The 21145-nt window shown below is 38.1% G+C and overlaps 1 protein-coding gene across 1 annotated transcript in view; it reads right to left on the reverse strand.

The window, feature by feature from the left end:
• Positions 1-1001: 1001 nt before the first annotated feature.
• ZPBP (zona pellucida binding protein) overlaps positions 1002-21145 on the reverse strand; it is a gene marked incomplete at its 5' end in the record, with an annotated part of 118341 nt that continues 98197 nt past the window's right edge. The window contains one exon of the mRNA XM_040455045.1: positions 1002-1210. Coding sequence (XP_040310979.1) covers positions 1116-1210 — 95 coding nt within the window. The remainder of the gene's footprint in view (positions 1211-21145) is intronic.

A 21145-nucleotide genomic window follows, 5' to 3' on the forward strand; every position in this document is an offset into this window, starting at 1 on the left:
GTCAATTTTACAGTCAGGTAGAGCCCAGGTGTGAGAGACCTTTTCCCCGTCGATGTGCTGCCTGGCTGTGCCTACATCCAACCTGTGTGTTTGCCATTTACAAATGTTTATGTCTTCAGAAAGGAAGTATGAAGGAAAAGAACGGCATGTCTAAGAGCATAGACAGTGTTACAAATATAAATGGAACAATAATTAAAAAATTGAGAAACTACTAATTTCGTATGTTACTCATGTAACATACTGGTACTTAAATTTTCAAATTTTGGGTAATCTTCCAAATTCAAATACAGCACCCCAGAGTGAGACAGGGTATGATGGTGTGGGGAGAAGTATCTGTGACAAAACAACTGTCATAATAAAGGAAATGAAATAAAAGATGTGATGACTGTTTGATACTTTTGCCTAGAGGTGTCCTCAGGACAAGAACCTAGAGGTTCTCTTTCCACACTGTGAAAAGTTCAAAGGTTATTGTAGGCACGTATGAGATGATTATTCCATTCTAAAATGTCAAAAAGGTAATTTAAAGGCCTTTATACTGAAAAGCTGAAGATCACCACACTGAACTTTATTAAAAACTCATGGTGTCGTTGGGACCTGGCCTTACACTACAGCGGTTAAAGTTTGCAATAATAAGATGCACAGGCCTTTTAAAAAGTGACCCTGAACTATGAAAGATCAAACTAGAAGAAGGAACAGCTCACCAATTTAAATGTTCAAAGGAACAAAACGAGCTGGAACCAAACGATTATGGAAGAACATGGTGGCTGGCCTGAGAAGTGTCAACATACAGGAAGTGCAGAATGGGCGATTTTAAAATAATCCTGAAGTAGCTTTTGGGGTAACACCAATATAGCATATTTGGAACTATTTTTAAAAAGCAGCGATCCAAGAAACACTCTGAAGTCGTGTGTGGGATCGGCACCGATGGCTAAGGATCAGTGGGTGCTCCGTTCATAGAGCATCTGGACATACGCTCTTTCAATGACAATGATGACAGCAGATTTTGTAAAATCTATTATATTTAATTTTGGCATAATAGTGATTTATTATGTATTAATATTTCAAAAATATACTTTTGTGTTTAATAAACCACCAAAGAACTCAGAACAATGGCCCTATAAGCACGCTTTAGCTCCATACACCAGGCTGCTGTTGCACTGAAGGCAGTGAGTTCCATCACGGGGGTTATAAGATCCAGGACTGCAGATCACTGTGAATAAAGAATAAGTCAATAGGTAACAGTTTCCTCAAATGCCACATAAATTTACATGGAGGATACATTTTCAAAAAAGATTCTTTATTCCTTTTTATAACTCATGCTCCTTTGTAACTGTGGCAAAATACACATAAGATAAAATTTACCATCTTAACCGTTCTTAGGTGTCCACTTCGATAGCGTGAAGTACATTCACCTTGTCGTACAACTTATTTCCGGAACTTTTTCATCTGGGAGGAACCACAACTCTATCTCCATTAAGTATCTCTCCATCCCCCTTCCCACCAATAACCTCTGACAGCAACCATCTACTAGCTGTTTCTATTCAGACCACTCTAAATGCCTTCTACGAAAAGTTGTAACTTTTCGCTGTGATCCTGGCTTAGACTAAGACTACGAGCTCACACAATCTTACTCCTCACATAATGCTGAGTTCAGAAAGCTGGCAGGGTCATCTTGTGTGTGCTTCACCAGAAGCCAGGGAGGTGAAGACGGTCCATATGCCGATGCATAAAGACAGCCCTGAACACGGGAAGGACCTGCAGCTTATTTCTAATAATCTCGTGACCTCAACTCCTATTTGTCACTTGCTAAATGTTTAATCTGGGAAAAGTTACTAACTTAACGTGGTTCGATCATCCCTGTATATAATGAATATGTTGCCACAGCTGTCTCTGTGCGGCAGGAAGTAAAGAATCTAACGGCAGAAAGAATCTAATGGCAAATACACTCTCTGTTATGGACTGACTCTGGGATTCTGGGTAAGCAGTCGATTCCTAGTTCTCGCTTCTTCATTTGTAAAACAGGCACAGTGACAACCAAGTCTATGCTGTGATGTGAGGACTGAAATCACATGACATAGATGAAAAAGCATCCAGAACACCGCAAGCCTTCAATAAATGCTCTGTCCTCGGTGGGACCGGTGCTTTTCCTTACACGTCCATTTGAGGCAGGGGCAGGAAGGTCATGTGATGCCAAGGACTCTCATTGGGCTGGGGTCTTTGATTATCCTGTTCCTCCTCTTCCTATTGCAAATGTAGTCAGCCAAGGATTCACAAAGATGTTAACTGCACATCTAAAGTGAGGCGCCTGGGGGGCTCAGTCAGCTGAGCATCCGACCAGCTCAGGTCGTGATCTCGCAGCTCATGGGTTTGAGCCCCACGTCGGGATCTGTGTTGACAGCTCAGAGCCTGGAGCCTGCTTCAGATTCTGTGTCTCCCCCTCTCTCTGTCCCTCTACCCCTCAAGTGCTCTCTCTCCTTCAAAAATAAATAAACGTTAAAATTTTTTTTTTAAAAATTGCATGTCTAAGGCATGGCTGTTATGGGCCATCAAAGAAGATTCTGTTTCTAGCACCATGATTCAGTAATGCAGGTCACTGTCTGGATCTGGGTCATATTACATTATTTAACTTCGTATCTTTCTTTCAAATAATATTCTTTCAAACTGGGAAATATCTTAACTGTTACTCAGATGAAGTGGTTTTCATTCTAGGTTCAGCAGATTTCCTCAAGTTTGAATTGATCTTTTATGTAAAAAATACCGGTTAGACCAAGTGAAATCGATTTTTGCTGTGGTCATAACAACAGTGTTTAAAGTGGTGATGTATAGGGTAAAACTGTAATGATGCGATTTTTTCCAAAGATGTGTGATCACAGTACACTTTCTTCCAAAATGCATATTAATATTTCTTGACGCACAATATGGACATGCTGAGAAAAGTTATCAGTGTTAAGTCATTACACAGGGAATAGAGAAAAGTGAATCTGCGGGCAGTCTTTACATACACTTTACACACAGGGTCACCAGCAGAGCAGACACTGGCATGAAACGGTCTAGACCCCAGTTTGAATACATATGATCTTCTAATAAATGTTCTCAGAATTAACAGATCTTCATGATGCCGTATGTGCTGTAATACCTCGGAGAACTTGTCTGCAGCCCTCTCTCCTAAGGTCTATCCTAAAATGTCATGTTCCCTTTTATGTGGAATTCAGGAAAAATGCTAAAATGCTAGTTACATTTAAAGGAGAAGATTAGCAAAATTGTCTTCTAGCTTTTAGTCTCACTGAGCAGAGTATTTCCTGGCTACGGGCATGAGAGCGACCTGACGAGATCCTGATTGTGTCACGAAGCGGGGTGTAGCATTGGTGATTAATCAGTACCAAAGTGCAAAGAGATGAGAGGTGGGGGACAAAACCTTCAGGGAATACTTCCTTAAGAAGGGAAATAACCAACCAGAATACAAAACGTATGCTACATGTGATATCAAAATTAAGAACTTAATTACAAAAATCATAGAAGTAATGAGCCAAATAACAAAACTGGGGGCACAGTGGTAGATAAATAACCAATAGAATACTATTCAGAATATACAAAGAATTTGTATAAATCAATGAGGAAAGGACAGAAAACCAATTTAAAAATAGGAAAAAAAGAAAATATACATGTCAATTTGAGCCACCAAAAAAAAGCACTCAAAGTTAGTTAAGAATTTGGGAAATGTGGGGTGCCTGGCTGGTTCAGTCAGTATAGCGTCTGACCCTTGATCTCAGGGTCGTGAGTTCGAGCCCCATGGTTGGGCGTGGAGCCTACTTCATTCAAACAAAAGAAAGAATTTGGGAAATGTGAATAAGCATCAAACTAATATACTGAGAGTGACTTCAGCAAGATGACAGCTCAAGTGACTTCAGCAAGATGACGGCTCCAGGCCCCCAGGCTCCCAAGGAAAATGCTAAACAAACAACAAGAGACTGGCTAAAACAACCTTGTAGCAGCTTTGGAAAGTAGTCAGAGACCAACAGCAACCAGATGAACATCCCATCAAGAAGAAGGCAGGCTCAACATGGTGGAAAATTTGTGGCACTTCTGCTCACCCTTGCCCCAGAGCTCCTCCCCCATGCAGACTCACAGGGGAGGCCAGGCTGCCTCCAGGGGAGCAGCAGCCAGTGCTCCCTTCCAGCCCACAAACCAGAGGGCAGGGCAGACCAGACTGGCCACCTGTCTGACGGCCACCCGAGGGACTGGTCTCAGCGCTGCTTGTTTCAGACGTAGGGCAAATCTCTGGCCGGGAACAGCCCTGGGCACATTCTGAGAACCACAAAGTGATTACAGACCCACAGACACCTGGGACAAGAGACTGGTGACTGAGGACTACACAGAGAACACCCAAGGGCCACAGGAGGAGCGGGGTGCAGACTCTTAGGGAAATGAAGATGTTTAAAAATAGAAAGGTATAATAAGAAAGGGAAGAAGGAAAGAAAGAAAGAAAGAAAGAAAGAAAGAAAGAAAGAAAGGTTAAATAAATAAATAAATAAATGCAGCCAAGTATACAGAAGAATCAGAAGAAAGCACATAGGACCAAACATGAAAAAGTGTTCAATCTTTTCCATAACTGTTAGAGAAATGCCAGTCAAAACAAGAATATGGTATCACTTCATTCATACCCATCAGAATGGACACTATCAAAACAACAACAACAACAACAATAGGGAGGAGGAGGAGAAGAGGAAGAAGAAAAGGACAAGTGGTGGCAAAGATGCAAAGCCACCGGAGGCCTAGTACCATCGGTGGGAATGTGAGAAGTCGCCGCTGCGATGGGAGGAGATGTCCTACGCCTTTGTTCACTGCAGTTATTACCACAGCCAAGAGGTGAACACAATCTACGCGTCCCTCATTGGCTAGATGGAGAAAGAAAATGTGGCATACACACATACTGGAATATTACTCAGCTTAAAAAACATAAATCCTGTGATGTGCTACAATATGGATGAATCCTGAGAATACTATGCTAAGTGAAATGAAGCCAGTTACAAAAAGGCAGTGCATAATCCCACGTACGAGAAGTATTTTTTTTAAGTTTAATTATTTATTGAGAGAGAGAGAGAGCACGCACAAGCTGGGAAGGGGCACAGAGAGGGAGAGACAGAATCCCAAGCAGTCTCCACGCTGTCAGCACAGAGCCCGATGTGGGGCTTGAACTCACCAACTGTGAGATTGTGACCTGAGCTGAGCTCAAGAGTCAGACGCTTAACCAACTGAGCCGCCCGGGTGCCCCAAGAAGTATTTAAAAATATCAAAAGAGCTGTGGTTTCCAGGAGCCGAGGGGAGGAAGAAATAGAAGTTGTTCAAAAGGTATGCACTTCCAGCTGATGAAAAAGTTCTAGACATCTGTTGCACAACGATGTAAAGTTAAGACCACTGAACTGTATACTTAAAAATGGCTAAAGTAGTTGATTTTATGTTATGTGCTTTTTAACCAGAATTAAAAAATTAAAAATACAACAAAACATAAGAAAACAAAAATCTCCAAGCAAATTAGAGGCCAAGTCCCCATGCCTTCACAGGTGAATTCTACCAAATTCTAAAAAAAAAAAAAAACAAAAAAAACACAACATGAACCCCAATCTTTCTCAAACGCTTCCAGAAAACTGAAGACAAGGAACAACATCTAAACTCATTCTGTAAGGCCAGAACTGCCATCTCGCTAAAGCCAAAGATGGTACGTGAGAACAAACGAAAGGCCAATATGCCTTATGAATACGGATGGAAGTCCTCAACAAAATACTAAACCAAATTTAACAGCATATTAAAAGGTTTATATGTCATGGTCACTTAGGACTTACTCCTAAAATGTAATGACAGTTCAATATGTGAAAACCAATGCAATACATCACATTAACAGACTGATAAGGGGAAAACCCCATACAATCATCTCAACTGATGCACACAAAGCATTTGGCAAAATCCACCATCACGCTATGGTGAAAACTCTAAGCAAATTTCAATTATGTAGTGGAGTGTTATCAGCCATAGTTACTATGTGATATGTTAGATCCTTAGACTTTATCCATCTTCTAGCTGAAGGTTTGATCCTAAGAAAGTAGGACTTAAATGCTCTCCCCAAAACTAAATAAAATAAAATAAAATAAAAGATAACTATGTGAGGTGATGGGGGTCCCAGTTAACTAGATGGGGGAAATCCTCTCAAATGCATACCAAACCATCAGAGGGTACACCGTGAGCATCTTACAGTTTTGTCCATTCTACCTCAACAGGGAAGACAGATGCCACAGGAACATACGTGAAGGAACAGAGAGCAAAGTTGCCAAATAAAAAGGAGTTCTGTGGTGAGTCAAATTTGGTTTCAAATTCGAATTTTTCACTTAATATCTTTATGAATGCATGCAAGTACCCTAAGATTGCCAGGATTCAAATTCCCTGATTACAAAATTAGGATACTTCCTACATCAAAGGGATGTACGATGCTTAAGAAAACAGTGGCCAGACTTTCAGCAAAGCTTCAGCTATTATCATGAAGAAATCAATAAAATGTGTATTTCTGTGACTGTGCCTGAAACACAGTCAACACTCAGTATCATATGCACAGAACTCAGTCTTGTGTTCTTTCCATTCCTGAGCACTGGGAGCAAGTCTGTATCATCTGTCTGGCCCTAACCACGTTCAGTCATTGTTACTTATATTTTCCTATGTTTAGATTTATACCCAATTAGAGGATACATTCCTTAAAAGCTAAAACTGTGTTGTGTTCTCGATAATTCCCTCTCACATCATGAGAGGGTGGTGGTGAATAGTAGAGTAGAACCACGTTTGGCGGTGGGTAGAATAGATCCTTATGTAATGTTTAAAAAAATAAAAGAGGAATAAAATGGATTTTCCTCAACCTGATAAAGGGCCTTCATGAAAACCCACAGCCAATATCATAATCATAAAAGACTGTGAGCTTTTCCCCTAAGATCAGGAAAAAGATAAGAAGGACTACTATCTCTCCTTTTTAATACAATATTGGAAGTCTTACCCAGAGCAGGAAGGCAAAAAAAAAAAAAAAAAAAAAAAAGCAAATTCAAATTGGAAAGGGGAAGTAATGTTAGCCTGTCAACAGACAGTGTGATCTTATATGCAAAAAAAATCTAAAGAATCCACCAACTCCCCTCCCCCAATTTACCTGATAAACAAATTCACCCAAGTTATGAGAGACAAAATTGACATGCAAAAATCAGTTGTGTTTCTAACAATGAACAATCCAAAAAGGAAATAAAGAAAACAGTCCTGTTCACAATAAAAATAAAATATTTAGGAATAAACTGAACTGACAAAGCATAATGCTTGTATACCAAAAACTACTAAAAATTACTTAAATCAAAAAAGACACAAATAAATGACAAGACACCCCCTGTTCATGGGCGGGAACATTTACTATTGTTAAGCTGTCAATACTACTGCAAACCACTCATGGATTCTATGCAAATTCTATTGAACTCCCAGTGACAATGTTTTCAGAAAAAGAAAAATCCATCCTAAAATTCACTGAAACCTCAAGGGAGCAAAAATAGCCAAAACGATTTTGAAAAAAAGAAGAACAAAGTTGGAAATCTCACACTTGCGGATTTTAATCCTACGATAATAAAAATGGTGTGGTCCTGGCATAAAAGAGCGAAAGACAATAAAGTAGAGAGCCAAGAAAAAAACTCTCAGGGCACCTGGGTGGCGCAGTCGGTTAAGCGTCCGACTTCAGCCAGGTCACGATCTCGCGGTCCGTGAGTTCGAGCCCCGCGTCGGGCTCTGGGCTGATGGCTTGGAGCCTGGAGCCTGTTTCCGATTCTGTCTCCCCCTCTCTCTCTGCCCCTCCCCCGTTCATGCTCTGTCTCTCTCTGTCCCAAAAATAAATAAACGTTGAAAAAAAAAATTAAAAAAAAAATTCTCAAATGATTTGGACAAAGGTACCAAGATCATTCAAATGAGGAAAGAACAGTCATTTCAACCAAGGGTAGCAGGTAAGCCCATATCCACATGCAAATGAAGGAGGCTGGACTCTGACCTTACACCTTACATAAAACTTAGCTTAAAAAGATCAAAGATCTAAAAAGAAGAGATGAAACTGTAAACCTCTTGGAAGAACACGCAGGAAAAAAGCTTCATGACATTACGTTTTTCAATGATTTGTTTATATAACACCAAAAGCAAGTATGTACAAAAGAAAACCAGATAAATTATTTGCAAAGTATATATCAGACAAGGAGGTTAATACCCCAATAATAAAAACAAAGAACTCCTATAACTCAACCACAAAAATTAACCCAATTAAAAAATGGGCAAAAGCTTTGAGGAGCCATCTCTCCCAACAAGACACACAAATAACTAATGAATACATGAAAAGATGCTCAACATCACTAACCACCAAGGAAATGCAAATTAACACCACAATGACACACCACTTCACACACATGAGGATGGCGAGTTATTAGACAAAACAAAAAGGTAAAATAACAAATGTTGGCCAAGAGGTAGAGAAACTGTAAGCCTTGTGCTTTGTTGGTGGGAATGTAAAATGGTGTAGTCTCTGTGTAAAACAATATGGTAGTTCCTCCAAAAATTAAAAACCAATGATCCAGTGATTCCACTTCTGGGTATAAGCACATGGAATGAAGGTGTGTGCCTCTCTTGAAACGTATATGTTGAGACCCAACTCCCAGTGTGGCTCTATTTAGAGATGGGGCCTCTAAGGAAGTAATTAAGCTTAAATGAGGTCGCAAGAGTGGGACCCTGATCTGACAGTTAGTGTCCTTATAAGAAGAGACAGCAGAGTGCTTGCTCGCTCTTTCTGCACACATGACATAATGAGAAGGTGGCATGTTATGCCATCTGCAAGCCACCAAGAAAGCACTCACCAGAAATGGAATCAGCCAAAAGGTTACATTTGGACTTCTAGACTCGAAAATTGTGTGTGTGTGGGGGGGGGGGGGGGCGGGTAATGTACCGTTTAAGCCATCCAGTCTATGGGATTTCATTACGGAAGCCCAAACTAACATAGAACTAACTAACGTATCCAAAAGAACTCAAAGCAGGATCTCAAAGAGTTATCTGTACATGCATGGTTCACTACAGCATTATTCACAAGAGCCTAGAGGTGGAAACAACCCAAATTTCCATTGACAGATGAGTGGATAAAGAAAATGTGGTTACATACATATGGATACAGAAGATGTAGTATAAGTCATGGGAACAAAAGGCACGGCACAGGGAATACAGTCAATGATACTGTGATAGCTTTGTGAAGGGACAGACGGTAGCTACACTTGTGGTAAACACAGCATAGTGCATAAACTTGCAGAACCACTATGTTGTACAGCTGAAACTAATGTCACATTGTGTGTCTGCTATGCTGAAATTAAAAAATTGTAGAATTAAATAAAAAAAAAAAAAGATGTGGTACATAAGTGTTAGGTGAACTAACGTGAACCAACGTGGGAACGTGAAACCATGAAAAGTAACGTGGAAGGGGATGGGGTTGTGTCCTGGTCACCTACCACACATTTTAGGGAATGGGAATGTGGTCCATTGTACCATGGAATCCTGTTCAGTCTTAAAGAGAAAGGAAATTCTGACATATGCTACAACACAGAAGCTAAGTGAAACATGCCAATCACAAAAGGACAAATACTTGTATAATCCCATTTATACGAGGTACCCATTGTAGACAAATTTATAGAGACAGAAAGCAGAATGGTGACTGTCAGGGACTAAAGGAAGAAGGGAATGGGGATTTATCATTTAACAGGTACACAATTTCAGATGAAGAAGATTTAAAAAGTTCTAAAGATGGATGGTGCTGATAGTTATACAACAATGTAAACGTACCTAGTGCCACTAAATTGTACATTTAAATATGCTTAAAAGATTAAATTATTTTATGTATATTCTACCACAATTTAAAAAAATGTGACACAAGACATAAGGGTCATCAGATTGCAAATATTTAAAGCGTGATTAAGCCAAGAACTGCACACAGGAATTGTCCCACACTGCTGTTGTAAAAGTGTTAATTAACACACCAAATTTGGAAAAGACACAGATATATTTTAACGAATTACATATCTATTGATCCAGTATCAGGTAAACACTTTGAAGAATCTTGGATACTAGGCTATATACACAAAGCTATTCATAACCACATTGTTCTTCATGGCAAGAAAACTCAGAAGTATGAACCCATTTTAAACAATAAAACAGATATATACACCTTTTTATATTCACATAATAGAATATTATATGGAAATAAAAAAATTTTAAGTAGTGTTATAACCACAAAAAATATGGATGAATCTCACAAACACAGTCTACAAAATGTGAATCGGTTAAAACAGGTTACCATTAGAGAGATTCCCAGGCTGGATTTTTAAAAATCCTATCTTATGCTACTAAAGCAAAAATATAAATATTAACCAAATTAATTTATATCAGCTGTAACTCAAAACCTCAACCACAATTTTATTTAACTTGACAATTTAAAACTGGTAGCATTTACAAAGAATAAATCAAGTGGTTTGTCCTCTCTAGACATCAAGACGTTTAATAGGAATTACAGCAGATCGGTACAACACAAGAGAGAACCCTTTAAAAGACATGTATCAGGCATGTACCCTTATTTTTAGATCTGAGGGTAAAGAAAAAACTTTGACATTAATGAAATAAATTATTAGAAAAATAATTTTATCATGACTGTGAAAAAGATATCGAGAAAATAAGCAATGAGACTTAGACTATGTCAGACAAACAAAAAACATGCACCAAAAACAATGTCCACAATGTTAAAAAAAACAGGTGGTTAGAATTCCAAATCTAGACTGTACTAAATTCACACATCTGCAGTAAGAGTTGATAAAGTCTGGAAAGAGCAGCACACTATTGGACAGCCCTGAAGAGGTGGCAAAGGCGGGCAGATACCGAAGGAACGCTAACTCCTGAAAGAAGAGAACTGTACCGCGTAAAGCTGTTCTAGATTTCTGCGGCGGGCAGTTGTCAGTCCATGCGGCCCACGGGTAGATAAAACTGAAGCAGCAGTCCAGTCTTAACTGGTTTCAAAAAGTAAAAGGACAGGCTTTTAGGCCACTAGAAGACATGGAAAGTAACGGGAGAAATTCAGTGAACAGCGTCAGGGGCTCTAAAATCTGCATGTAAACTCCACCCAGACAACTGGCTAATGTATGACCTTCACATGTATCCATGATATTGCACGCTCAGCAAAAGCAAGAGTCGGAAGGCTGAACAAACCGAGAAGATGATGCCTACGGTGGGGGAGAGAGTTTAGATTTTGAATCTGGCATATCGCTTAAACACAAATCAACAATCTTCAGAAGAAAAATAAATCAGAAGACTCTGTACAGCACTATCCATCAAGTTTAGTGTATCATAAACATTATTAGATTTTCAAAGACCTGGAAAACTGTGACTCATCGTCAAGAGGAAAAAGATCAGTAGAAACAGATCCAAAATAACACAGATGTGGTTATCAGACATGAAGACTTCAAAGCAGCTAGCACACATGTATTCACGGACATAAAGGAATACACTGTCATAATAAGTGAGCAGACTGGAAAACTGCATCAGAGAAATGGAAGCTCTAAAGCATATAAAAGAAAATTCTAGATCCCCAAACTGAAATACTAACAACAAAACAAAACAAAACAAACCTGGATATGTTTAACAGCAAAATAACAACAAAAGTAGAATATGTCAGTAAATACGAAGACATACCAACAGGAACTGCCCATTCTATAGAATAAAGAGACACAAAAGTTTCAAAAAATGAATACAGTGACATCAGCAAAAATACAGGTAGCCCCAAAAGGTTGTCCCAACCAAAAAGACCTGAAAAAAAATCAAACAAAAACTCTCAGAGTTAACGTTGAAAGAACTCTGGAAAACAATCAACATACTGGAAACAGTAAGTAATATGGCAGAAATAAATCTTTTCCTGTCAGTAATTACTTTCAATGTAAATGGATTATATTCCACTATCAGAAGACTGAGATTGACAGAATGAATAAATAAAACATGATATAACTTTATGCGATCTGGAGAAGACTCACTTTAGATCAAAAGAAACAAACAGGTTGAAAGTAAAAGGATGGAAAAAGATATTCCATGAAAATAGTAATGAGAAGAGAGCTGCATGGCTATACTAGTATCACACTAAACAGAAGACTCAAAACGTGTTATAAGAGAAAAAGAAGGAAACTATATACTTATAAAAGGGTCAATTCTCCAAGATATAACAATTATAAAAATATATACGACAAACAATAGGCACACAAAATATATAAAGCAAACAAAGAATTAAGGGAGAAGTTGACAGCTCTACGGTTTAATAATTAGAGATTTCATTACCTCACTTCAAATAATGGAGAGAGTTTTTAGACAGAAGATCAGCAGAGGGCTTATAGCACAATAAGCCAATTAAACCTAATGGATATACAAAAACACTCCACTCACAGTGATAGATACCCATTTTTCTCAAGTGCACATGGAATATTTTTTAGCATAGAGAATATTTTAGGCCATAACACAGACCTTAAAAGACTGGCGTACAAATCATCTTATTACAATCGCAACAGAATGAGGCCAGAAATCTGTAACATGAAGAAAAGTGGAAAGTTCGCACACACATATGTGGAAATTAACACCCTATTAATAGACCAATGGGATAAAGAATACATCGAAAGGGACACTGGAAATGCAAGGTTGTTTCAACATTAGGAGATCAATCAATGCAAATTGCTATACTCGCGTAAGAAAGGAAAAAAACCATGATTATTTCAAAGGCTGCAGATAAAATATAGGACAAAATTCACTAACGACTCACGATCAAGACTTCAGCAAACTAAGAATGGTGGGGAACTGCTTCAAACTGACAACAAGCATCTAAGAAAATCCAACTGCTAATATCATACTTAAAAGTAAAAAGTTATTTATCTCTAATATTGGAAAAAACCCGTTTTTATTTCTATTCTACACCGTATTGGAGGATCTAGTGACTGTAATAAAGCTAGTAAAAAAAAAAAAAAAAAGTATAAACATAAGAAGTAAAAATGATGTTACTTGCAGAGGATAGGCTTACTCATGTAAAACTACACAGAGCATACATAATTACGAGATCCAATCAGTGAATTAAATAGGGTCACATGACCCAGGTAAGAATTTACAAATCCACTGCACCTGTGGGCACCACTGAGTAAGCATCCTTAGAGTCTCCCCTCCGACCGCCATCACGTCTAAGTCAAAGTCTAAGATATCAAAGGGCCGTGAAGCTCTTCATCAGATGTTTCATACTTGAACCAGCCGAGGGGAGGCTGAGGGGTCACTGCGAGGCTGGGGCACGTTCATGAACGGAGCAGTAACGAGAGATCCAAACACCAAGTGTTCCACAGCTTTCATCTGTCATGTCGGCCACTGCGGAGGAGGTGGGTGCAGCCATGAAGGCAAGGCCACACAAGGTGGATGGGAGAGGCTGTCTCAAGAGGAGATTCTCAAAGATCCGGGCCCCACTTCACTGTGAAAAAGAGTTTGTTGGTGCCATTAAAGAAGATACTGAAGAATGTCATCTAAGAGAGTATGTGGAACAGTAAGGGGAAACTGAAGTGACTGAAATCCTGACTGCCTGAGGCAGTGGCAAGAAGAGAGGCTTTGCTTTTGTTAACATTAGATGACTCTGACTTCAGGAAAAGCATGCTGTGGAGTGCCTGGGGGGCTTAGTTGGCTCAGGTAGTGATCTCACGGTTCAGGAGACAAGCTTATCATTCGATGTGAATGGCCACAACTGTGAAGTAAAGGAAAGTCCTATCTAAGTAAAAGATGCCAGATGGATGTGGCTCTGGAAACTTTGGTGGTGGTCACAGAGGAAACTGCAGTAAGCATGGTGGCCGTCCAGGTGGTGGTGGATATGGAAGCAGTGGGGGTGGCGTGAATGGACACGGTGATGATGGAAGCAATTCTGGAGATGAGGGAAACTACAGTGGTGTCAACTACAACAATCAATCTTCTAATTGTGGACCCAAGAAATGAGGGAATTTTGGAGGCAGAGGCCCTGGCCCCTATGGTGGTCGAGGCCGGTACTGTGCCAAACCACGAAGCCAAGGTGGCTGTGGTGGTTCCAGCAGGAACTGTAGCTATGACAGTGGCAGAAGATTTTAATTCATGTCAGAAAATAAAGCTGAGCAGGAGAGGAGAGACAGAAGCGACAGGGAAGTTACAGGTTACAAGATATGTGTGAACTCAGTCACGCACAGTGGTGGCAGGGCCCAGCTGCTACAAAGAAGACATGTTTTAGACAATATTCACGTGCATGGACAAAAGTCTCGAGGGCTGTATTTGCAACTAATTGTACAACAGGTTATTTTAGTTTCTTAAAAAATTTTTTTTCATGTTTATTTCTGAGAGAGAGAGAGAGAGAAAGAGCATGAGCAGGAAGGAGAGACAGAATCCGGAGCAGGCTCCAGGCTCTGAGCTGTCAGCACAGAGCCTGATATGGGGCTCGAACTCAGGAACCGTGAGATCATGACCTGAGCTGAATGAAGTTGGACGCTTAACCAACTGAGCCACCAAGGCACCCCTTTAGTTTCTGTTCTATGGAGGGTGTAAAGCATTCCAACAGAGGGTTTCAGTGTAGATTTTTTTTTTTTTTTGCACCCACGTTGTCCATTGTTAAATGTAATAGTCTGATCATGATGCTGAATGAGTGTGTCTTTTTAAAAATGTGCTGTATAAACTTAGTCTACTCTGAAGCCATTTTGGTATACTATTCCAACAATGTGAAGTTAGAATTCCTTCAAGGTCATTCCAGGTTCCATTCAAAATTTATTTACCACCTGCTCAGGCACAGAAGCCATGGTCTCCAGAAACTTTGGTACAGGTGAGCTGACATTTACTGTTGTGACCTGCAGTTCACTATTAAAAGGATCACCCAAGCGCAGTCACAGAATTTACTTGGTTGTTTTTGGCATATCCTATGTCATATATCTGAACTGAATGATGGTATCAGATAAAATTATAAATGGGAATGAAGCCTGTGCATCATATATCATGTGTAATCAGTAAATGCCTTAATATCCTCTTAAAAAAAATCAACTGCACTCATATAAGCTAACTGGAAAATAAGTAATTAAAAAAAATTCCATTTACAGTAGAGCAAGAAAACCCTTTAACATCCTTAAGAATAAATCTGAGAAAGAACTGAAACTACAAAACATCCTTGAGACAAATTTAAAATAATTTACACAGATGGAGAATAACCGTGTTCACTGTCAGGAAGACTGAGTATGTTTGAGATGATTAATTATTATCAGTTTTGTCTCCAGAATAAATACAATCTATTCAGACTACAGCAGGCTTGTTTGCAGAAACTGGCATCCTAATTCTAAAATGTACACAGTAATTCACAAAACAGAATAACCAAAGAAATGTTTAAAATGTAATACAATAGTTACTATGAAAGTACAGCCACCGACACTTTGGTATTGGTGAAATAATAGATGTGTGGATGAGCGGAGCAAAACCGAGCCAATACGAGCATTGTCAGTTGAATTTTGATAGAGGTGCCAAGGACATTTTAATGGAGGAAGAAAAGTCTTCAGTAAATGGTGCTGGATCACCAGGATGGGATGAATGATCATCAACCCTTACCTCATACTAAACACAAAAATGAACTCAAAATGGACCATGGACCTAGATGTACAACCCAAAGTACAAAACAAAAAGCATAGGAGAAAATCTTCGTGATCTTTGAATATGAAAAGGCTTATTAAGACACATGAGCCATACGATAAAAATGAGTTAGTTGGACTTCAACATTTTTCTTTGAAAATGGAAATGCAGGCCAGTCTGGGACGACACATTTGTGGCACATACAGGTTCCCCTCTATCTGAAAGCAGGGCATTCCTATGAAACATTCTGGAATGCCATAAATGGTGTCAAGCAAAGAAGCAACTACCACTTCTTAGAAGTGGAAACCCCCTCAAGTTTCTTCAGTTAGTGAAAACGGTTTCTAAGGTAGGTCGTTACTAAAAACCAAGTGGCATAAAGTGAAGTTTCAGATAGCGGAGAAAACCTGTATATTGGAACATGACTTTCGTCTATACTGTATTAAGAACTCTTACAACTCAGTAAGACAAGAACCAGCTTAAAAAATGGGAAAGGTAATATTTGAGCAGACACTGTACAAACAAAATACCAATATCCAATGGGAACTTGAAAGTATCTTTTTAAAAGGAATCTGAAAATTAAAACCACAATGCGATACCACTACACACACACACACACGCACATGCACACGCACACACCCATACTGGAATTGCTAAAATTAAAAAGAGTAACCATACTCTGCTTTGGAAGGATTTAGAATAACTGGAACTCCCCAACTTTGCTGGTAGAACATGAAATTGTAGAGCCACTTAAAAAAATAGTTTGGCTTTTTTTTTTTTTTTATAAAGTTAAACATACACTTACCATGACCCAGCAATCGCAGTCATACGTATTTTCCCAGGAGAACTGAAAACATATGTCCACACAAAGACTTGTACAGGAATTTTCATAGCAGCTTTATTTTTAATGGCCTAAAACTGGAAACAACCCAAATGTCCATCATCAGGTGAATGGATAAACAAAATGTGGTATATCCATACAAGGGATACTACTCAGCAATAAAGAACAAACCATTAAGACATGCAATACTACTGATGAATCTCAAAATCGTTATGCTGAGTGAAAAGTATTCTGACAAACATTATATACTGCACGATTCCATTTATAGAAAGCTATACAAATGCATGCTAATTAATACACAGTGACACAAGGCATATCAGTGTTTGTTTTGGAATGAATGCTGAAGCAGTCTCAATTACAAAAAGGCAGAAGCAGAATTCAGGGTTATGGCGAAAACCTTTTTCTGGACTGTAGTGATAGTTTCATGGATGCATGCATGTCCAAGTTATTAAATTGTATGATTTCAAAATGAGAAGTTAATTCTAAGTCAATGTTGAGCCCAAACAAAACAAGTCACAGAGGTTAAGGTAAGACAACGTGTATTTCGTGATTACCATGCAAACCAATAGTATCTATGGTTACTGATTACCTCAATAAATAAAGTGAAAAGTAAAACATCCTGAAGTGGGATAAAAAAATACCAGATTCTGAGAAGAGATATATCAAGGCAGAAAGGAAAGACGATGGACTATGGAGGCCTTGTTTATAGGAGGATTCAGCTGTTTCATATTTAAATTGCTTCAAATCTTAGAATATGAAATAAGCGACAATATAAAACCTGTTTTGAATAGATTTACTTGTTTACTTGTTGCAATGATACATGTGCGTACTTGTTTGCAGTATCATTTTATAGGCTTCTAGATGTTTGAAATACACCATTATACCATTATAAGAAAAAGATCTGTTTCCAAACAGCCATAATAATTCTCTGCCCCCCCCCCCCCAAGCAAAACCAAACAAATAAAAATAAACCTCCGGGTACAGATAGCTTCAATGAAGAATTAAACATTTGAAGAGAAAATGACATAAATTTTACAAACTATTTAGACAAAGCAAGAAGAGGAAATGATTGCAACTCATTTTTAAAACCTGCAGTGCCCTACTAATAAACTTTTACGAGTATTTACAAAACTACAGACCAAAGTCCCTCATGAATATAGATACAAATATCCGTAACAGTAAGCATATAAAACCCAGAGATAACCAGAAATGGTAAATGATGATCACACATAGTTTACATTAGGTGAGCTTATGCAAGGTCAGTTCAACATCTATGTATCCATCGATTCATCATAAAATATGATAACAGATAAAAACCATATGATTATCTCAACAGTGTGTATAAAAATCGTGACAAAATTCAATCTCATTCATAATCAAAATTGAAATAAACAGGGAATGGAAGAGAATTTCCTTCATCCAGCCATGGCACCTCTGAAAAACCTCTAACTAGTATCCCACTGAACTGGGAAAGCCTGTGGACTGTGACAAGGGAACAGGAAAAAGATGCCAACTCTCACCACTTCTGTTGTGCGCTTTTCCAAACATGCCAGCCAGACTAACGGGGCAATACAAACAGAGGGGGTGGGAAATGTAAATAAAAAGTGAAAGTGTCTTTATTCCCATGTGACATGATCAGGTATGAAAAAAGTCCTCAAAAATAAAAAACAAACTCTTAGCACAGTAGCAGTGTTTGGCAAGGCCACACTATATGAAGTCAATACTTCTACAAGAAAATAGGAAAAACTCTTCATGAAATTGGGGTAAGCAGAAACTTCTTGAACACAATTATCTTTGGGCCATTAAGAAAAATACTGAGAAACTTAGTTTTGTCAAAATTAAAACTTCTGGTATTTGAAAGACACCGGTAAGAAAGTCCAAAGAGAAAACACATGGACGTATTTCCAGAATATATGAATAAACCTTCATACGCCAATGTTCACTAGAAAAATAACTTGACAAAAGGGTAGAGGAAAATATTTGAACAACAACTCACAAAAGAATATGTCTGCGTGCTCAAACGGAACACGAGAAGGTACTTGGTATCAGCTGTATGGTAACCGTATATTGTACTACAAATGGCAGAGTACTATACTCTGGTTGAGACGGTTAAAATTTTTAAAATGGACAATATCAAGACAGCAAGAATATGAAACAAGCAGAAATCTCATACATTGCTGGCAGGTGTGAAAATCATCCAACCAATACTCTTTAAACTTTGGGAGTTGCTTAATGGGTTAAACGTACCTCACCATATCCCCCTACACCTTAACTCTTACATGTTCACCCAAGAGAGATGAAAATGTAGCTCCACACAAAAACTCACACAGAGATGTGCTTACAAGTTTTATTCACAATAGCCAAAACTAGAAACAACCCAAATGCCTATGAAAAGTTGAATGGATAAATAGTTATCTTTAACAAGTAGGTGTGAGTGGTTATGAAGTGGCATTAAGGGAACAATTTGGGGCAACAGAACTTTCTGTATCCTCCGAGTGGCACTGGTTAAATGGATGAAAACACTTACCAGAACTCACTGGACTGTATAATTAGTATGTCTGCATTTAAAATTAAAACGTGTGCATTAATGACACTTTCATAAAGTTGATTAAAGAAATATTTTCCCACAAATAAAGCTCCTAGCCCAAATGGTTTCCTTGGTGAATTCAACAAATACTTAAGGGAAAAAATACTATTATTACATATATACACATGAAAATATGTCTCATACACATATACATAATACCCATACATGGATTTTTTTAAATACAGCACAAGAAAGAACATCGCCAACTTGTTTTTTCATGGCTGGAATATTCATGATCCTAAAACTGAGAAAGAAATTATAATAAAATGCATAATATAAATAACACCATTCCTTAAAATATGAGCATGTTAAATCTGACAATATATAATGATGATGTGGAGTCTGTCCAAAGAATGTAAGGCTCAATAAATATTTTTAAAGATTAAGTATAATTTTGTTTTAGTTTAATAAATGCAGAAAAGCAGTAGACAAAATCCAACTCTCATCCGTAATAAAATAGCTCATAAACTAAGAATAAATAGGAATTTCTTGGTCCGATAAAGGACGTATAAAAACAAACACAACTAGCATTATACTTCAAGGTGAAATATGGCATGTCTTCCCCTTAAGATTAGAAAAAAGATAAGCATATTTTTTCTCATAATTTATATTAAATATTTACTTAAGGCCCCTGCAACAGCAAAGAAGAAATAGGGGGCACAAAGATTGAAAGGAATAAGTGATACTTTATTTGCTAACCCATATGATTATTTACATAACAAACCTGAGGGGTCTACAAATATAACTACGTTTCGTAGGTCATAGGAAATAAATCGCACATACAAATTAGTATTTGTATTTTAACAGTCAGCAATTGAAAATTCAATAGAAAACATCCAATTTAAAATAGAGTCAAAAATGTGTAAGACATTCTCACTGAAAATGACAGAATACTCATGAGAGTACTTCCAGAAGCCAAAGAAAGATACCTCCATGCTGTTTTCCATAATAGCTACAGCAGTTTGCATTCCCACCAACAGTGTACAAGGGTTCTCTTTCCTCCATATGCTCGCCAACACTTGTTACCTAAGGTCTCTTTGTCTTATTGATAATAACGTGATGAGATCTCATTGTGGTTTTGATTTTCACTTCCCTGGTGATTAGTGATTTTGAGTACCTTTTCATACACCTGTTGGCCATTTGTATGTCTTCTTCTGAGAAATATCTATTCAGGTCATTTGCCTGTGTTTTAATTGGATTATTTGTTTTTATGCTATTGAGTTGTAGGAGTTCCTTATATATTTTGGAGATTAACCCCTTATCAGACACATGGTTTACAAATAATCAAAATATGGAAATAACCTAAATGCCCATCAACAAATAAAAGAGTAAAGAACATACAATTTATACATACAATGGAATATTATTCAGTCTTAAAAAAGAAGGAAATTTTGCCATTTGTGTCAACATGGATGAACCTGGGAGACATTACGCTAAGTGAAATAAACCAAACACAGGAAGACAAATACTGCTTGGTCTCTCTCACATGGAGAATCTAAAACAGTCAAACTCAAAGGAGCAGAGAGTAGGATAGTGGGTTGCCAAGGGCTGGTAGGAAGGAGAAATAAGGAGATGTTATAGTTTCAGTTATGCAGGATGAATTAAGTGCTAGAGCTCAAAACATAGCGATGTAACTATAATTAATAATATTGTACGGCATACTTGAAATTCACGAATGGGGTAGATATTAAGTGATCTCACCATGCACACATACACAAATGGTACCTATATGAGGTATGGGAGGTGATGGATTATGTTAATTAGCTTGATTGTGGTGATTATTTCACAATGTATGCATATAAAAAAAACATCAAGTTGTACATCTTATGTAGAATGTTGTCAATTATCCCACAATAATGATGAAAAAAATGAAATAGCTCATGAATACAAAGCCACATTCTGTCTAAATCATAATTCTATCAGGCTTACTGCAAATGGAATTGACCAGCTGACTCTAAAATGTATATGGAAATACAAAGGACTTTTCCAGAGATGACAAACACAAT

Source organism: Herpailurus yagouaroundi, unplaced genomic scaffold (genome assembly GCF_014898765.1).
Source record: "Herpailurus yagouaroundi ecotype Mexico unplaced genomic scaffold, PumYag 214, whole genome shotgun sequence".
In the NCBI taxonomy this organism is placed as follows: domain Eukaryota; kingdom Metazoa; phylum Chordata; class Mammalia; order Carnivora; family Felidae; genus Herpailurus; species Herpailurus yagouaroundi.